This window comes from Mus caroli, chromosome 1 (genome assembly GCF_900094665.2).
Source record: "Mus caroli chromosome 1, CAROLI_EIJ_v1.1, whole genome shotgun sequence".
Classification (NCBI taxonomy): Eukaryota; Metazoa; Chordata; class Mammalia; order Rodentia; family Muridae; genus Mus; species Mus caroli.
In genome coordinates this window covers 15,684,113-15,703,346 of record NC_034570.1, presented here as the reverse complement: position 1 = coordinate 15,703,346, position 19,234 = coordinate 15,684,113, and the positions used below count along the sequence as shown (strand labels likewise).

The window sequence follows — 19,234 nt, the reverse complement described above, 5'->3', positions numbered from 1 at the left end:
GAGTGGGTGGGTAGGGGAGTGGGGGCGGGGGGAGGGTATGGGGGACTTTTACGATAGCATTGGAAATGTAAATGAGGAAAATACCTAATAAAAATATTTAAAAAAATCCATGAGACAATTGAGCTGTTGAATATGTTGGACACAAATCTTTCTATCCCATTTCCCTCATGCTTTCTTTATAGAAAAAGTGAAGCAAGACCTGTTAGCAATCGAGAACCTGAAAGCATTGGTAAAAGGCATGTGTAAATTGTGAACCAAGGCAGTCTTCCTTCATAAGCCACTTGAAGATATCTGTTTTCTGATTCATATAATGTGTCTCAGATGAAGATATACAGAAAATACTTGTATAAAAGTAGTTTAAATTGTTTCCCAGGGATCCAGGACAACAGCTATGGTATTTTAGAAAACCTTTCAGCTAAAGTGTAGTGTAGAGGTGTTGTGAAAGCCACTTGTCAAGGAATATAGAAAAAGAAAGACACAGTATTTGAATTACATGTCCACAGATATCATTTATATCAATCACAAATGACAAAAATCATTTGTAAGTTATTAGTATTCTTCAAATTAACAAATCAGGATGCTAAAATTGTAAATATTAGCCTGTATTTGGTAGACACAAAAAACTGTGGAGACTGATACAGGAAGATTGCTAAAGTCCAGGAGCTTGAGAGACAAACTTTGGACAGTATAGTGAGATCTCAATTTCTAAAGTGAAATCTACTGTAGAGGATTTGATAAATCTTGCCTGGAAATGCTTCAGCATAGTGTGAGGAAGAACTTGAACAAATATGCCTCAAGTCCAAGTTTAAAAACATTTTTCTTAACAAAAGATCTATCTTTGGAAATATAAAATTGTTGTCAAGTCGTGGTTTTGTGAGTCAGATACTATTTCTTTTCATCCCTATCAATCTGTCTAAAGATGGACAGCGATTCATGGTCAAACATGCTCATTCTCCAGATGCAGGAATTTTTGCCTTAACCTCAACTTTTTGAACGTATGTTTTTAATGGGTCAGACTTGTTGCATGGGACCCTGACCAAGACACTTGGAAGCTTGGGTAGGAAGGAGCAGAGTCAATAGCATAGACTCCAGGAGTTAGGCAAGTGTCAAAAGCAGACTTGTTAATTTCAGGGACTGGGCAAACCTTTACACATCTCTCCAAGTATCTCATTGTCTCTTAAGTGGTCAGTAGTGGCTTTGTCTCTTTCTCATTGGCTTGCTCCATCACCGGATCATGTGTCAGCAGTCTCTAGCCAGGCCTGGTAGATTCTAGGTTGGCATGGGAAGAAAATAGCAGTGCATGCCTCAACTTTGTGGTTGGGTCTGCTTGGCTAAATTCTTTCTACAGAGACTCACAGGGCCCTGAGTTGTTTGTCCCAGATTGTCTGACATTTTTGATACTTTTGCCCTTTAGTTTTCCAGTGGTTAACTAAGACTCTCCACATGATTCATCAATGGTATTCTAAGGAATAGACTATAAAAACAAATGCAAGAATTGCTGACAAAAGCTTCCAGAACCGCATATGGTCTTGGCATTTATTGGTAGATTACTGTTTTGTTTTTTTTCCCTTCTGAAAAATTGCAGATTTGAAATGCCCTTGAATATTTTCCTTATACTATTCTTAAATACACTTACTAAATATTTGTCAAAACTAGTTCTGTGAGGCCAGGCTCTGCATGAGGAGAGGGTTTTTTTTTTTTTTAATTTTTAAAATTTTTTAATTTTTTACTTTTATATTTTTTGTTATTTGTTTTTTGTCTTTTTGGGTTTTTTAAAGATTTAAATTAGAATATAGAAGCTTAAACAAGTCTATGTCTTTTTATTTGTGAATTGAGTCCATTGATATTCAGAGATAGTAAGTAAAAGTAATTGTTTCTTCCTGTTATTTTTGTTGTTAGAGTTGAGATTCTGTTCTTGTGGCTGTCTTCCTTTAGATTTGTTGAAGTATTACTTTCTTGCTTTTTGAAGGGCATAATTTCTGTCCTTGTGTTTGTATTTTCCCTTTATTATTCTTTGAAGGGGTGGATTTGTGGAAAGATATTTTGTGAATTTGTTTTTTCTTGGAATGCTTTGGTTTCTTCAGCTATGGTAATTGAGAGTTTAGCTGGGTATAGTAGCCTGGGCTGGCATTTGTGTTGTCTTAGGTTCTATATATCATCTGTCCAGCATCTTCGGGCTTTCATAGTCTCTGGTGAGAAGTCTGGTGTAATTCTAAGAGGTCTGCCTTTATATGTTGCTTGACCTTTTCTCTTACTGCTTTTAATATTCTGTCTTTATTTAGTGCATTTGTTGTTCTGATTATTATGTGTCGGGAGGAATTTCTTTTCTGGTCCAGTCTATTTGGAGTTCTGTAAGCTTCTTGTATATTCAATGACATCTCTTTCTTTATATTAGGGAAGTTTTCTTTTATAATTTTGTTGAAGATATTTACTGGCCCTTTAAGTTGAAAATCTTCATTCTCATGTATACCTATTATCCTTAGGTTTGGTCTTCTCATTGTATCCTGAATTTCCTGGATGTTTTGGGTAAGGATCTTTTTGCATTTTGCATTTTCCTTTACTGTTGTGTCCATGTTCTCCATGGAATCTTCTGCACCTGAGATTCTCTCTTCTATCTCTTGTTTTCTGTTTTTGATGCTTGAATCTATGGTTTCTGATTTCTTTCCTAGGGTTTCTATCTCCAGAGTTGTCTCCCTTTGAGTTTTCTTCATTGTTTTTATTTCCATTTTTAGACCTTGGATGGTCTTTTTCAATTCCATCACCTGTTTGGTTGTGTTTTCCTGTAATTCTTTAAGGGATTTTTGTGTTTCCTCCTTAAGGTCTTCTACCTGTTTAGCAGTGTTTTACTCTAATTGCTTGAGGGATTTTTTGTGATTCCTCTTTAAGGGCTTCTAACTGTTTAGCAGTGTTCTCCTGTATTTCTTTAAGTGAGTTATTAATGCCCTTCTTAAAATCCTCTACCAGCATCATGAGATATGATTTTAGGTCCAAATCTTGCTTTCCAGGTGTGCTGGGGTATCCAGGACTTGTTGTGGTGGGTGTACTGGTTTCTGAGGATGCCCAGTGGTCTTGGTTTCTGTTAGTATGATTCTTTTATTTACCTTTTGCCATCTGTTAGTCTCTGGTATTAGATGTTCTAGCTGTCTCTGGCTAGAGCTTGTTCCTCCTGTGATTCTTTAGCCTTTGTCAACACTCCTGGGAGACCAATTGTCTCCTGAGTTCCAGTGGTCAGAGCACTCTCTGCAGGCAAGCTCTCCTTTGCAGGGAAGGTGCACAGAAGTCTGGAGCTCAGATCCACTTCCTGATTCCTGGGGTCAGAGCCCTCCCTGGAGGCCTCTCCTCTGGCAGGGAAGGTATCCTGGGGTCTGGGTCTCAGCTCTGTCTCCTGGCTGAGGATGAAGGCCCGAAGGGACCCTGTCCAAGAAGCTCTCTTGCTTCTACCACCCATGTGCTCTCCTGCTTAGACTGGTCTTAGTGATCCCAAGATTCTGGGTGTGCTAGGGCCTTGCCTTTGTCCTTTGACCCTGTTGCTATTATCATAAGACCCTCTGGCTTTTTGGAACTGATGTTGCATTTCACTCACCAGTGATCTCAAGATCCCAGGTATACTAGGGTTCCTAAAGAGTGGAGAGTCTTCTGGGGATCTTGGTGCCCTCTGAAGAGATAGTGCCCAAGATGGTGCAGGGGTGGTGCTGACAAAAAGGAACCCCAGCCACTGGTCAGGCTGGTGTCCTTTGTCCCTGGGAGAAACAGATTTCAAATATTCAGTATACTATTGTCCAGAGTGACAATATTACAAAGCAGCCTTCATGTGTAATTCACATTCGTATTGCATGTTGTGGTGGTTTTTGCTACACTGCCTTTGGCTCCTGGCAGGTCACACACACACACACACACACACACACACACACACACACACACACCTACCTAGGAGCTATTTTTGGATACATGAATGAAACACACACACAAACACACACTCACACACACACACACACACACACATTAGCTTATTTTTAACATGCCTCACTAGCTCAATGGCTGGGCACTTTAAGTCCTCCGCGGCTAGGATGCCCTTCACTCCCATATTCCTGGCATAACACCTTCTAAGTCTACTTCTGTTACCTTTTGTGAAACCCATTGGTCTTTGCTGCCCAAGACGATTCTGGGCAACCTTTTCAGGGGCAGCTTTCCCTTTACTCCTACATTTCAGAAGATCTCCTCTCTGCAGCTTTAAAGATGTTCTGTCTCTCTAGGTCATGGTGATTCTCCTTTCCTCCTCCTGCTTCTTTGCCCATACATCTCCAAGGATCCCTGTCTCCCTTTACCCAGCCATTGGCTGTATGACAATTCTTTATTAGCAATCAAATCCAGCTGGGGGCTGGCTTCCTTTAGATAGCATGCAGGACACTGCAAGCAGGTTTTTTTTTTTGGGGGGGGGGGCACAATTAGCAAGAGAACAACAGATGCTACATTTTATTTGTATGTAAATCAAGGAAAGAACATACAACCATTTTTCCTGTTGATCTTTCTAAGTGAGAAGTTAAAGAGATTTGGTGTGAATGTGAACTATGGGATCCTCTTGAATCATTCCTATGTATTAATAAATCCAACTTTATCACATATGCCCTTTCTCAGATACTATTGGCTGATGATTGGGGCTACAGCTTTGTAAGTCGGACTTTCTAGTTGACCTATCTGCATTTGTCCCTGTGGTCTTGGCTGTGGCTCTTCTCACCACTACCTGAAGCCATGAAGTTCTTAAATGAATCACAAGGAGCCAGAATCTTGCCCTTAGCCTTTACATTTAAAGAACATTTGCCTGTAATAGGAATTTCTTAGGAGGATTCTCTAGAAATCCACATAATTGACTCATCAAGCTTCCATTCTAAAGTTTCATCTTTAGAGAAGTACTATTTGGGCAACCCAGTCTACAATACCTTTTCCCAACAACCCACTCCTAGTAATTTGGTCTTCTACCTTTGCTTTTGCCCCCTGCCCCCAACATTGACCACTATAGTTCATGTGCATTTTTCTCCTTTATCTATAGCTTGTGTGCTAGGTCTCCTCCTGAGTTTCTGAGGGACAGGAATTCTGGTTAGGTGACTATATTTGAGCAATATATCCCCAAGTTATAGAAATATCTAACACAAACAAATATTTGCTTATGGAAGAGCGAATACATGGAGATTACATTTAAGATTTTATTGTTAAAAATGGTTTCATTTTTTAAAATAATTGAAAGCCAGGGTTTCCCCCCCCCCATGTATTTTAGTTTCTACTTGGATGTCTCTGACGTTAACGTCTCAGCCAATGTTGTTGTGGTGGTGGTAATGGTGGTGGTAGTGCTGGTGGTGATGGTGGTGGTGATGGTGGTGTAGTGTTGATGGTGATGGTGGTGGTAGTGGTGGTGGTGATGGTGGTGGTGGTGATGATGATGGTGGTGGTGGTATGTTTTACATAGTCTGTATTCCTGTGACTCACATCACTTCTCAGCGTAGCATCTCCTCTTTACTGCAACCCACTAGGGTCAGAACATTATCTAGAGCATTTTGCCTAAAATTTAATGCCTATAAAAAATTCCCTGTTTTCTAATATTTCACACCAAATGTTTCCTTCTCCTGTTCTTGGTTATGACTGAGTTGGGCCTTTGAACTCTCCTTCAGAACATTTCTTCTTCAGAGTTCTTTCCCTGATCATGTTTATTTTTGTTACTTTTCTCGAATATATTGTGTTCTTATTTTTATAAGTATTTGTCATATGTATGTATTGATTAATTTTCTAGCTCTTAATATCTTAAGTAAGAATGGGAGAGCTAACATCATTGTTATTAATTAAAATGGGAGAAATGGATAAAATTTAAGAATTTTGTATAACTCTTTGAGTACCTGGTAAAATTCATTCCTCTCTCACTGGGAAAATTGATCTTATGCAGATGCTTGTACCAAACAGATATTTGAGGATAATCTAGCTAAACTCAGCTCAGATCCATGCTACATGCTTGCAAATTAGAGCCACGGTATCAGATGCCATTACAAGTAGCTTTGGGAGCCCTGAGGTGAGTTCAGCCCAGAGTCAAGACATCTAATTGTGGATTCCAAACAAATTGTCAGGTTCACCCAAGGAAATCATAGCATGAAAATACATGCTATTTTCTTTGAGTAGAGAAAAATAAAAACCAACTCTGTTTCTTCTGAGAGATTTGTTTTGAATTAGCTACTTGAAAAAAGACCAGCTATGAGTAACAATCAGAAACAAATATTCATTCTGACTTTTATTTTTAATATTTAAAATAATTGAATATGGTAAAGTGTAACTATAAAGCATATTATGTGATAAACTCTGATAGATATCCTCTCAAGTAACTATCTTCATAATTAACATATTCTTCAGAGACTATGGCCATATTTTCTGTACATGTTATTTTTCTAATTTTCTTGAGCTAAATAGGCCATTGGGGGGGGTTTATAACTTTAAAAACATGCACAGATACTTGTAAGCATAAACCAATCAAGATGCAGATAATTATCATTACTCCAGAAAGTTCCTTTCTGATAGTGCAAAAATCTCACCCTCTTACCTACTGGCAAACACCAAAGTATTTTCTGTGTGTTTCCACAGTTTGGTCATCTTTGGAATGTCATGTAAGTGGAACCTACAGAGTCTACCCTGGGGCCATCCGCTTCTCTCAGCGTATTGCATTTGATTTTTTTTCTTTTCTTTTCCTTTTTTTTTGTTTTTGTTTTTGTTTTTGTTTTTTGTTTTTTGTTTTTTTTTTTGAGACAGTGTTTCTCTGTATAGCCCTGGCTGTCCTGGAACTCACTTTGTAGACTAGGCTGGCCTCAAACTCAGAAATCTGCCTGCCTAATTTCAGTTATTAGAGGTTACTGATCACCCACCCCTTACCCATCTTTTCAACATTTTCTTTTTGTGGTTGAGTAGGCAGGCTGTTGATTCTCTAGATAAAACATTTTATTTGCTTATTCTCCTTTCAAAGGATATTTGGCTATATTCTGAGTTTGGACAGTTAGGAATAACACTACCATAAACACTTGTATCTAGTTCTTTTAAATGTTCCTAAACAAATTCTTTTTGCACCTTTTTTTTTTATACACATTAATGAGATAAGAAGCAAAATATTAACTTAAAAAAGTGTGGTTTCAGATAATTCTCAGATGTTCTCTCTCTGTGTAAGAAGTCCTCACTTGCCCAACCCCCAATCCACTCCTCCCCACTCCCCAAACCCCCAGACCCTGGAGACCAAGCAGCAGTGTCTTCAGCAACTCCACAGTTTTCCTGGTAGCAATTCACTTAACTTTGGGAAATCTGTTAGCACCATATTGGCAGACCACGAGGCCCTGGTGTGATGAACACTTTAAGTAAGTCCAGCAAACTTCAATTTTTATATTTGTTCATTTGTTTGGTTATATAGAGAACTGTCTGATCTGGGCTGGATAGATGGCTCAGTCATCAAGACTACTTGCTGTTCATTTAGTTGTGTTCCCAGTACCTGTGTCAGGGAACTTACAATTACCAGTAATTTCTGGTACAGAGTATCTGGTGCCCTATTCTAAGCTTCTGCTAGTACCCCCACACAAGTGCTCACACAAATAAGTACATATACATATGTACACAATAGACATGCACACACACACACACATACACACACACACACACACACACACACACACTAAATCTTTTAAAGTACTATCAATACCCTGTGTGCTTTGGAGTGGAAGTTGTTACCTTGTGGGCTATAAGCAGGCTTCCATAGTTTAACTTTTTTTTTTTTTAATTTGTGAAGATTTTTGCCTCAAATGACTACTTGTCCAGGTGAGTAGTTCCAGACATTCTGGAGAGGAGATCATGTTTTCTCATAAGTAGACAATGAGAGAGGATGAAGTTAAAATTTTGCAGTGATGGACAAAGTTAGTCTGAGCATCAAATGAAGAATTTAGAAGGATTTCTCATCATGATGGACAAAGCTAAAACAAAAAGTTTTTACTACTTATTGTCATCTTGCACTTCTTCCATAACATGAAAATTGAATTTATTATTGATTCATTTGCTTAGTAACTTCAAAAAAAGCTTTTCACATGCCTGCTCTGAGCTATATATTGATATCTTAATGTGCTATTGAAACTTGTTTCTTCTTCCCAAACAGGTACTAATTTTACAGCTCGATCCAGAACCTTTGTTGTCTTGCCCGTGGCCAGCAAGGAGAGATCAACTATCATCTTGGCCTTGTCCCTGTGCTCAGTGGCATCATGGGTGGCTCTGAGCTGTCTTGTTTGCTGCTGGTTTAAGAAAAGCAAAACCAGAAGTAGGTGGCTTAAGGGAGGATGTTGATGAAAATGTCTGAAGTAATCATGTATAATAAATATATTCATGATTTTCATGTCTTCAAAGAGAAATGCTATGATTGTGATTTATACAACTCCATGACACCACCCCATTTCAATAAATAAAGGCAGGAATTATCTAATCTTTAATATTAACAAAAATAATAAATGCTCACACTGACTGCATACTCAGTATTGACCAGGTTCTAAGTGCATTAGATAAATAAGTTTATTAATGCCTTGAACAACTTAACGATGAGAGATAGTGATGATTATTCTGCAGTGTAGGTGTTACATGGCGATGTCCAGTAAGAGTAACATGAGTACTGTTACCCACCATTGGAAATCCATGCAGTGTGTCTCCAAAGCCTACTCTTTGATGAGGTGGGGCCCATCTATAACCCTACTTCTCACACACTGAGGTGGAGAAAGGATGATCAGATGTTCAAGATTATACTTGGTAAAATCCTTGAGAGTCTGTTTTGGGTACTTAACTTAGAGATGCAAAGGGAGGAAACACATATGCAAACTCCCTGGAGGGAGAAAAGCAAGTTTGGATATTTTTCCTTATCAGTGAATAGTTCCAAATGATCATGTACTTCCTCAATCCTGTTCCCAGAAGCAGAATTTAGGCAATAACATGCACTCTGAAGGGGAGTCTCTAATGGGACTTCTTATCCTTCTCCTTTGGTTTTAGGGATGAAATAAGAAAAAAGCTGCAGATTTGTCATTAAAAATATTCTTCTTGAAGCTAGAGAAAGCACCCAAGGAGCTGAAGAGTTCTGCAACCCTATAGGTGGAAAAACAATATGAACTAACCAGTACCCCCAGAGCTCGTGTCTTTAGCTGCATATGTAGCAGAAGATGGGCTAGTTGACCATCACTGGGAAGAGAGGCCCCTTGGTATTGAAAACTTTATATGCCCAAGTACAGGGGAATGGCAGGGCCAAGAATTGGGAGTGGGTGGGTAGGGGAGCAGGGTGGGGGGAAGGTATAGGCGATTTTTGGGATAGCATTTGAAATGTATATAAAGAAAATATCTAATAAAAATATATTCTCCTTATACCCAAATCTCACACCATGGAGTTTGAGTATACTGAAGAACCACCGGTGGTAGTAGGAGCCAGCATAAAACTACAGCCTTAAGAGATGACTACCTAAAAGGTGCCCCAGTGAGTGAATGGATAAGATGCAAATACAGGAAATACAGGAACTACATACAATAGATGGAAACTTTCCTAACTACTTGGATGTTCACTGTGCTTGGATTTTCAAGGGTTATTTGCATCTGAACAGCATTAATCCTTGAGATCTTATCTCTCTACCCATCATGGTGACCTCAGGAGTAGATAAGCTACAAATAAAATCTTTCCCCTTCATTCATATATATATATGTATGTATGGATAGATAGATAGATAGATAGATAGATAGATAGATAGATAGATAGATAGATAGATAGATAGATCTGAAAGGAGTTCTGAACTGGGTTGCCTATAATGTGTCAAATTTCAGTTTCTATACTGTTTACATGTTTAAATCTGAGGTTCTTTCTACATTCTGTTTGTATGTATCTACAGTATATGTGTATATGTGAGTGTGTTTGTGTATACATGAGTGTATAGGTTTATATGTGTGTGTGTATGCTTGTGTCTGTGTTTTGTGATGTATGAGTATGTTTGTGTGTATATTTTTATGTGCATGTGTCTCCTTTTATGTTTTTGGATATCTGTGTTTACACATCTACGTGTATTTGTGTGTGTCGGTGTATATATGTTGTGTGTATATATTTGTTTATGGTACTTTCCGATTCCTAAGTAGATTATCAAAATCTTTTATGTCATATGATCTTCTGGATTAAGTTACATAATTCTGACTTTTAATTTAATGCCTAATTCCACTAGCATTTCACAGGCCACGCGTGAAACCTTTTAAATCTCATTTCTTTTGGATGTGCCCTCAGTTCTAAGAGTAGATTCTTCCTACAGTTATAACCATGAAGGTTGTCTGTCTTGGTCCCTTACTGTTCTCTAAAGCTGTCAGTATCTGTGGATTCATTTCTCTGATTTTTCATTGACACATCAGAATTTTCACCCACTGTTAATCTGTTTGGTCATTGGTTAGAACACCCCTGAGAGGCCCATGATTGAAGCGCTGCTGCACAAGATGGCACTGTTAGGAGGGTAGATCCTTCAACTTTATGATAGTAAAATACAACATTGACATTTGCAACGTTCAGTTTTGAGGGCCATATAATCTATTTTTTTTAATGTCAAAAAAAAGTTGGCTCATGACGTCTTGAGTGGACTTATGACTTTGTGTTGGGTTGTGTCTGTAACTGTCCTTAGCTATGTGTGGTCACATTCTCATGCTCCTTATAAATCTCTTAGAAGGTTTCTTTGAATATTTATTGTTTACTTCAAATTAAAAGCTTTAATAGCTTTTGTTGTACTAACTGGTCTTGTCCAATTGAAATATAACATAAGCAATACTAGTTGACACCCAATAAGTGTAATGATTTTCTAATTGGTCTCTATCCTAAATATCCAACATATTATTTTGTTGTATAGTAAATATAAAATAAGTGGATATCATGTTTTTCCCCAAATCTGGTGTGTATTTTCTATTTACCATACATTTCAACTAAAACTAGGTATATCTCAAGCATTCCAAATCAGCATGTGGATGCGAATGTATCAGATTATACCAAAAAGTTAGTGATCAGTGTGTATTTTTTTATACCATTTCTTAATCTTTAGACACACTATACACATTCTGTTAAATATTACAATTGTGACTGAAGGAGAAATGCCTTTACATTTAGGTCTTTGTCATTTTTTTAAAGTCTTTTAATCTGACAAAAAAGAAAAAGGGCACTTGGTTTTGTCATCATTACAGAAATAAAACCAGAAGACATATCTGAATCCCAGGCTAAGGAAGAAAAGAAGAATACCCATAATTCCTCCAAACCCAGAGGACTACAAGTAAAGACAGCAAAAGAGAACACTTTGATGGGAGAAGGTAAGGGGTAAGCAATGAAGACCTCTGTGGGTTAATGGTGGCTCTCTTTTCTCTGATGTTAGGTTAGGTAGTGGTTCAGTTCCAGCCCCTTCTTTGTTTTTGTTTGTTTGTTGTTTTCTTTTTTTCATTATTTTTTCTTCATTAAGTAAAACCCCAGAGCAGGAAGACACAGGACTCTCTGATTCACCCAGCTAGTAGCCAGTTATTTGAACTGACATTTATATATCTTTTCTTAGAAAAAGATTATTGGTTTCACATTTGAGTTTGTTTAACAGAGAAAAGGGGGAAAGCCAGTGGATAGAGGATAGGCATATAATCTTTCCCTTAGCTGTTGCAAAGCTGCCAATTTGGCAACATTATTGAGTTTGGAAAAGCAGAGGGTGTAGTTGCCAAATGCCTGCTGTGCAAATTAGATTTTAGGGTAGAACCCTTAAGATCTGAGGCAGTATTGCTCAACCCTGCCTTGTTGTTTCCTGGGACTATTAGCAGCATGAATCATTTGCTGTGCTGTGGTATGTGTTCCTGTTTCGTTCACAGTACTTTATCATCAAAATCAATGCAAAGCAAGAAAGCTAAGGCTGTGCCTTAAACGAGTGTCTGGCTTTTCGCCTACTTAAGGGTGCACATTAGGAATGCAATGACCAGAGCACATGGGTTTGCCAAGCATGGATAGTGTGTATAAAAAATATTCACATAATTTCCATGACTCTGAAACATTTTAAAAATATGTTCTAAGTAGAATAACAATTCTAGTTCTCCTAATATGTGTCAAATAGCATATTTTCTAGTAGAAAAGGAGAAATGGATTTAGTGGTTCTGAGTTAAGATTTAACTGAAATCTGCCAGTCAGAAATTATAGTTGAATGAGATTTTTGGTTGTGTGCATGCAATTGAGTGTATTTGTGTGTGACCATGTGTGTGTTTACACACACACACACACACACACACACACACATACATATATGTGTGTGTGTATTTGACTGTGCCGTTTCCCAAAGAAGAAATACAATTTTTATTTTTTTCAAAATTATCCAGCCTCACTCTATACTAAATAATAATAATAAAAATGACGATGATGATGATGATGATGATGGGGTAGTAGTAAAATGAGGATATGCTAATACTCAAAAATAGAATGAGAAAAAGAGACCCAAGAATTCTTCGGAGATTCCACATCAAGCCATTTGGATCTTGGGGTTTTATCCACCTCTTAAAAGGAAAGCTTCTTGTCCTCTATTGCACACAGATTCAGGGTGTATTTGAAATTGCCTTCTGATCCCAGCAGCTCATCTTCAGCTACATTCTTCAGCCACTGACTGGGGGGAAGCCGGGCTTGCACCTAACCTAATATGGTTATCTACATGGCTCACAGTCTCCTTGCTTAAATTAATGTTATTAAGTGCTCCACAATTACTGGGTTTTATGGAGTAGTTTATTAATAAATTATCAGGAACAAGACAAGAAATGGGGCTTCTGGGGACCAGTTTAGACTGAGAGATGGAAACATCAAAGAGGCCATTTTATTAGGACATCCATGTTAAAAATAGATGTGCTATCTGAGCCCTCTCAGAGGATCATGCTAGATTTGTTTCCTTATCTTCCAAGCTTTGTCTGGATCTAAAAAACATCTTTTCCAAAAACGCCTAATTATTAAAATGCTTTAAATAAGTTTGGGTTTGTTCCACTGTTTACATGACATTTTAGTTTTCCGTTTCCGTCTGTGTTTTCAAATTTTTGGCATTTACTACTAACAGAGTTGGCTTTCCTGCTTGCCAGTGTCTTCCTTCCCTATGGATTCCTTCAGAGACAGAGATGATTTAGAAAGATGGGCTGAGTCTTACTCCTAAATTTAGATACTAAGCTCATTATGTCATGGATGCAAGAGTGGAAGAAAGGAGAGAAGTGTAGAGAAAGGGCCCTTACAACACACCGCTGCCAAGGGTTTCGACACGCTGACGCCATCTTTCCAGTTCCTATATAATGCTTCTCTTCTATGCCTCAGATTTAACAAATCCTCCTTGTCAGATGGGTGAGCAGGAGGATGTGACAGTTGCAGCCATGGAACCATGGAGTCGGACAGACTGGGTTTACTTCTGAATGCCTCCTTTGACAAACTTTCTATTCTCTAGCTTCACAACTAACCTCCCCATGCCTTTTGGTTTCCAAACTGGTAGAACTGACATAGTAATAATAATAATCACAGTTAGGGTTGTTGCACAAATTGTGTATTAGTTAAGAAAATTAATATCAGCAAAGATCACAGGGAAGATCATAGCATATAATGAATTAACCATGTGCTAGGTATTTTTGGATTTTCTTATGTGACATTCACTCAATCTGGGATAGCCTAACTCCTCGTTAGTTTGCTAGCATACTCTTTCAATTGAGGCACTAGATACTAAGCATTCGTTCTTCATATGTTTTTCCCTAGTCTTTCTGTAAGGAGTTGTCCTCTTCCCCATTTGGTACAGGACACACCCAGACACAAAATTCCCAGCACAAAAGAGATTTATTAGCATGGTGGGGGAAGCAGGGGCAAGAAGATGGGGTAGGGTGGAGCAAGGGTCAGCTGCCTCTGAATCAGGAGAAGAAACACAGCAAGCACTAGCTGTTTCTGTTTGTGTGTTTGTTTTTTGTTTGCTTGTTTGTTTTAGCAGATGTGTGTTTTTTTAAAGGAACAAATGGGGAAGTCCCTGCTAGGGTGGGTTAGGCAGAATGAATGATGAATTTTCATTACTCAATCTCGGTGGTTTTGTCTCAGGAATGAGCCAAAGGTCAAATAAGGGAATAGAGCATGGGGGCTAGCTTTTGGAATGTAGTCTAATAGTTTAGCAAGGGCAAGAAAAGGGAAAGGGAAAGGGCAAGACCTGTCTGCAAGCTTGGGCCTGCTAGAGAGTCTTCCACTTCCATATTTAAATGAAATGGGAAAATATTTCTTATTGGATTAAGAAACACTGCATATGTGCCTGCATAGTAGTCGCTAGCTATGGCCTTGAGAATTCTTATTTACCCTTCCACTAATTTGTTTATTCACTTTACAGCCTGATTGCAGCCCCCTTCCTTCTCTCCTGCTATTCTCACCCTTACACCCTTCACTCCTCCCTCCCATTCTCCTTAGAGAAGAGAGGGCCCTCTCTTTGGTACCCAGACTCTCTGGCACATAAAGTCATAGCAGGACCAAATGCATCCTCTCCCACTGAGGAGAGAGGCAGTCAGACAAGGCAGCCCAGTTATGGGGAAAGGATTCAAAAATCCACAACAAGAGTCAGAGATGGCCCTGCTGCAGTTGTTAGGGGACCCATATGAAAACTGGGTTGCATGTCTGCTATATATGTGCATGGGTAGGGTGGCTAGGTCGAGCCACATGTACACTTCAGTTAGTGGTTCAGTCTCTGTGCCCTATATGGGCCCAGGTTAGTTAACTCTGTAGGCCTCCTTGAACCTTTTATTTATTTATTTATTTTGCCTGTAATAGTTTCTTTCTCAAGGATTGTAGCTCGCTCTCACAGCAATATTGTCCCCTCTATAGGGCAACTGACTTTCCAATGGTTTTGCAGAGAAGAGTCTCAGTTGTAAAACTACAAAGCAGTAAAACTCAGTCATTCCCTCACTTTCAGAATTCTGGGGACAATTAGTTACATTTTCTTGGAAGGATATTTGCAGTGAATGGAGAAAATACTTTCTGACCAGGACTTGGTAAGGGCAATTCACTGTTGGCAGTGTGTGGAGACCAAGGATAGTGGAATATCACCTCGTGCCTGGTGTCAAACCCACAACAGAAATTATTTCATCCCAGATGGCAAGAGTATCAAGCACTAGAAACCTCACTTGAAGCTCCTCCCTATCCTTGCTACACTTGGGTGAGAACCTGGGTCAATGAGTGACTAGTGAAGTTTAGTGCTCCTCTCTACATACTGAATATTAATTTACTGTATCATAGTGTCCTGTTGTGTAGTTTCCAGGAATGTTATCAGCTTCCCTATCTAACATCAAATTCAAACATTTGGAGACTCGATTTTAGGGACAATTAGAGAATAGTGTTAGCCAATGAAGAATAAAGAAATCACAACAGACAAATATCAAATTAACGACTGTAGATATGTAACTAGGTGCCAAAAGGGAAAAGAACAATATTTTGAATGACACATCTAGCCCTTGTAGGTCCTCCTGAATCATTTTGTACTGTTTCGAATCTCATTTGTTAGGGACTTGGTTGTCCATTTTGCAGAAACTCTGGTTCATAGCAATGTAAGGGAAGGAGTCTTGCATTGCTATCAGAACTCAGAACTGTATTTTGTTTTCTTTTTTCTTTACTTTTTATTAGATATTTTCTTTATATACATTTCAAATGCTATCCAGAAAGTTCCCTATACCCTCCCCCAGCCCTGCTCCACTACCCATCCACTCCTGCTTCTTGGCCCTGGCATTCCCCTGTACTGAGGCATATAAAGTTTGCAAGACCAAGGGGCCTCTCTTCCCAATGATGGCCGATTAGGCCATCTTCTCCTACATATGCAGCAAGGGACACGAGCTCTGGGGATACTGGTTAGTTCATGCATCCACTTATGTATTTGCCAGGCACTGGCATAGCCTCATATGAGACAACTATAACAGGGTCCCTTCAGCAAAATCTTTCTAGCATATGCAATAGTGCCTGGGTAATTATGGGATGGATCCCCGGGTGGAGTAGTCTCTGAATGTTCCATCTTTTCATCTTAGCTCCAATCTTTGTCTCTGTAACTCCTTTCATGGATATTTTGTTCCCTATTCTAAGGAGGAATGAAGTATCAACCCATTGGTCTTCCCTCTTCTTGATTTTCTTGTGTTTTGCAAATTGTATCTTGGGTGTTCTGTGTTTCTGGGCTAATATCCACTTATCAGTGAGTGCATATCTAATGACTTCTTTTGTGATTGGGTTGCCTTACTAAGGATGATATTCTCCAGATACATCCATTTGTCCAAGAATTTCACAAATCCATTGTTTTTAATAGCTGAGTAGTACTCCATTGTGTAAATGTACCACATTTTCTGTATCCATTCCTCTGTTGAGGGACATCTGGGTTCTTTCCATCTTCTAGCTATTATAAATAAGGCTGCTATGAACATAGTGGAGCATGTGTTCTTATTACCAGTTGGAACTTCTTCTGGGTATATGCCCAGGAGAGGTATTGCTGGATCTTCCAGTAGTATTATGTACAATTTTCTGAGATCCATTCTTATCTCCTTGTACAAAGCTCAAGTCTAAGTGGATCAAAGACCTCCACATAAGACCAGAGACACTGAAATTAATAGAGGAGAAAGTGGGGAAAAGCCTCAAAGATATGGGCACAGGGGAAAAAATCATAAACAAAACAGCAATGGCTTGTGCTGTAAGATCAAGAATTGACAAATGGGACCTCACAAAATTGAAAAGCTTCTGGAAGGCAAAAGGCACTGTCAATAAGACAAAAAGGCCACCAACAGATTGGGAAAGGATTTTTACCAATCCTAAATCTGATAGGGAACTAATAACCAATATATACAAAGAGCTCAAGAAGCTGGACTCCAGAAATTCAAATAACCCCATTAAAAATGGGGTTCAGAGCTAAACAAAGAATTCTCAACTGAGGAATACCGAATGGCTAAGAAGCACCTGAAAAAAATGTTCAACATCCTTAATCGTCAGGGATATGCCAATCAAAACAACGCTGAAATTCCACCTCATACCAGTCAGAATGGCTAAGATCAAAAATTCAGGTGACAGCAGATGCTGGCAAGGATGTGGAGAAAGAGGAACATTCATCCACTACTGATGGAATTGCAAGCTTGTACAACCACTCTGGAAGTCAGTCTGTATTTTGTTTTCTCTGTTTTCTTGGTCATAGCACCTTCTATCTCCCAGGCTAGAAATATCCAAGTTCTGTTTCTTTCCTTGTTCAGTTTTTCTCATACTTCCCTCTTTCTTGTTTGCTGAATTTTATAAATTTAGACTTCCTCTTTTGTTTCTAGATATACTTATCTTTTTCATCATTTCCCAGTATTTTCAGTACAGCCACATTTACTGTCTGAAGGCCTGTGTCTTACCATCCTCTCCAGTCCAGTCGCTTTACCACAGTGACAGTAGTCCTTATGTATAACACAGCATCTCCACTTCAAAATATTCTCAAATGTGTCCACATATTTAGCTTCTCTCATTTCTCCCAACTCAAGATGAACCTTTTTTCAGATTCCTGTATCTAAGAGTTTATACTCCCCCATCTAAAATATCTAAAAAAATTAAATTAAAAAAATAAAATAGGAAATATTTACTCCCCCTTTTAATGAGCATCTCTATAGAGATGCTATTAATTAGTAGTTTCCAAATGCACTTGCTTTCCTTAGCGCTTTGGAGAAACATCTCTCCTATCTTTCCCTGTGGTTTTTAATATAATAATCATTATGGTAAATGAGGTCAGGCTTAGAGAAGATATAAATTTATATCAAATGATAAGGTAGACATAAGAAAGCCTTGCGTTAAGTTGACAACTTTATTAGATATTTTCTTTATTTACATTTCAAATGCTATTCTGAAAGTTCCCTATACCCCTGCCTCCCACCATGCTCCCCTAAGAAAATCAAGAAGAAGGAAGACCAACGTGTGAATACTTCATTCCTCCTTAGAATGGGGAACAAAATACCCATGAAAGGAGTTACAGAGACAGAGTTTGGAGCTAAGATGAAAGGATAGACCATCCAGACACTACTCTACCTGAGGATCCATCCCATAATCAGTCACCAAACCCAGACACTATTGCATATGTCAGCAAGATTTTGCTGAAGGGACCCTGATATATTTCTTATTTTAAAAGCATGAATAAAATCTAGTACTTCTTAAAATAACTTCAAAATTAGCACTGAAATTTCTGTTGCTATACAATATTTTACTAAACATAACATTTTAGATTTCCTACTCAAATATGTACAGAAAAATAATTTAATCATTTCACCTTACAATATAGTTTTAACACTATAGGATGTAGTCAAATATAAATCAAAAAGACAACATTAGAAACCATTTATAGATTATATTAGAAATTAAAGCTGACTCTTCTTAGTAAAGTATCCTGGCTTAGGAATTTCTTTATAGCAACAAAAAGCAAATTAACACAATGAATGCATTGGATGTGGTTAGGTAGTAAGTACCATGAAAGTGGCTTCAATATGTGGTCAGTTTTGAAGATATGGTGAACCAATCAAAAACTATATTTTGCCAAAAAGTTTAAAGAAACACTGAATATGGTAGAGGGTGATCATATGTTTATGATATATGTTTCATAGCTACAAAGACATATTTACTTATGTTAATGTTATTTCAATCACTTTATACAATGTCAAATGATATAAGATGATTCTAAATTTCTTCATAAAATATTAACAAGTGAGATGGAGTGTCAACCTTCTAAATTAAATTAAGTAAATTAATGCCATGGCTGTGAGAATGTTAGGATCTAGCAGAGAGGTAAAATTTATGTTACCACTCTTCACACTCTTCAGATTCTGTGATATATATATATATGGCTATGATTATGGAAATAAATCTATCTATTACATCTTAGGTAATTTAGATTTAGAAAAATAACCTACAGTAAAAGTAAAAACAAAAAAACAAGACAGAGGTATAGATAATGCCAGTGGTAAAGAGGAATAGAGGAAAAAAATATACTAACACGTGTGTAATAGGAGTTACAAAGACAAGGTTTGGCCCGGCGGCGGTGGTGGCACATGCCTTTAATCCCAGCACTTGGGAGGCAGAGGCGGATGGATTTCTGAGTTTGAGGCCAGCCTGGTCTACAAAGTGAGTTCCAGGACAGCCAGGAATATACAGAGAAACCCTGTCTCGAAAAACCAAAAACCAAAA

General features: G+C 38.2%; 1 protein-coding gene across 3 annotated transcripts in view; it reads left to right on the top strand.

Moving 5' to 3' along the window:
• The window catches only part of Pkhd1 (PKHD1 ciliary IPT domain containing fibrocystin/polyductin), a 499,157-nt gene that overhangs the window by 474,038 nt on the left and 5,885 nt on the right, over nucleotides 1–19,234 (top strand). For all 3 annotated transcript variants that reach the window (XM_029477027.1, XM_029477026.1, XM_021159032.2), the window contains 2 exons: nucleotides 8,162–8,320; nucleotides 11,236–11,358. In XM_029477027.1, the coding sequence (XP_029332887.1) occupies nucleotides 8,162–8,320; nucleotides 11,236–11,358 (282 nt within the window). The remainder of the gene's footprint in view (nucleotides 1–8,161; nucleotides 8,321–11,235; nucleotides 11,359–19,234) is intronic.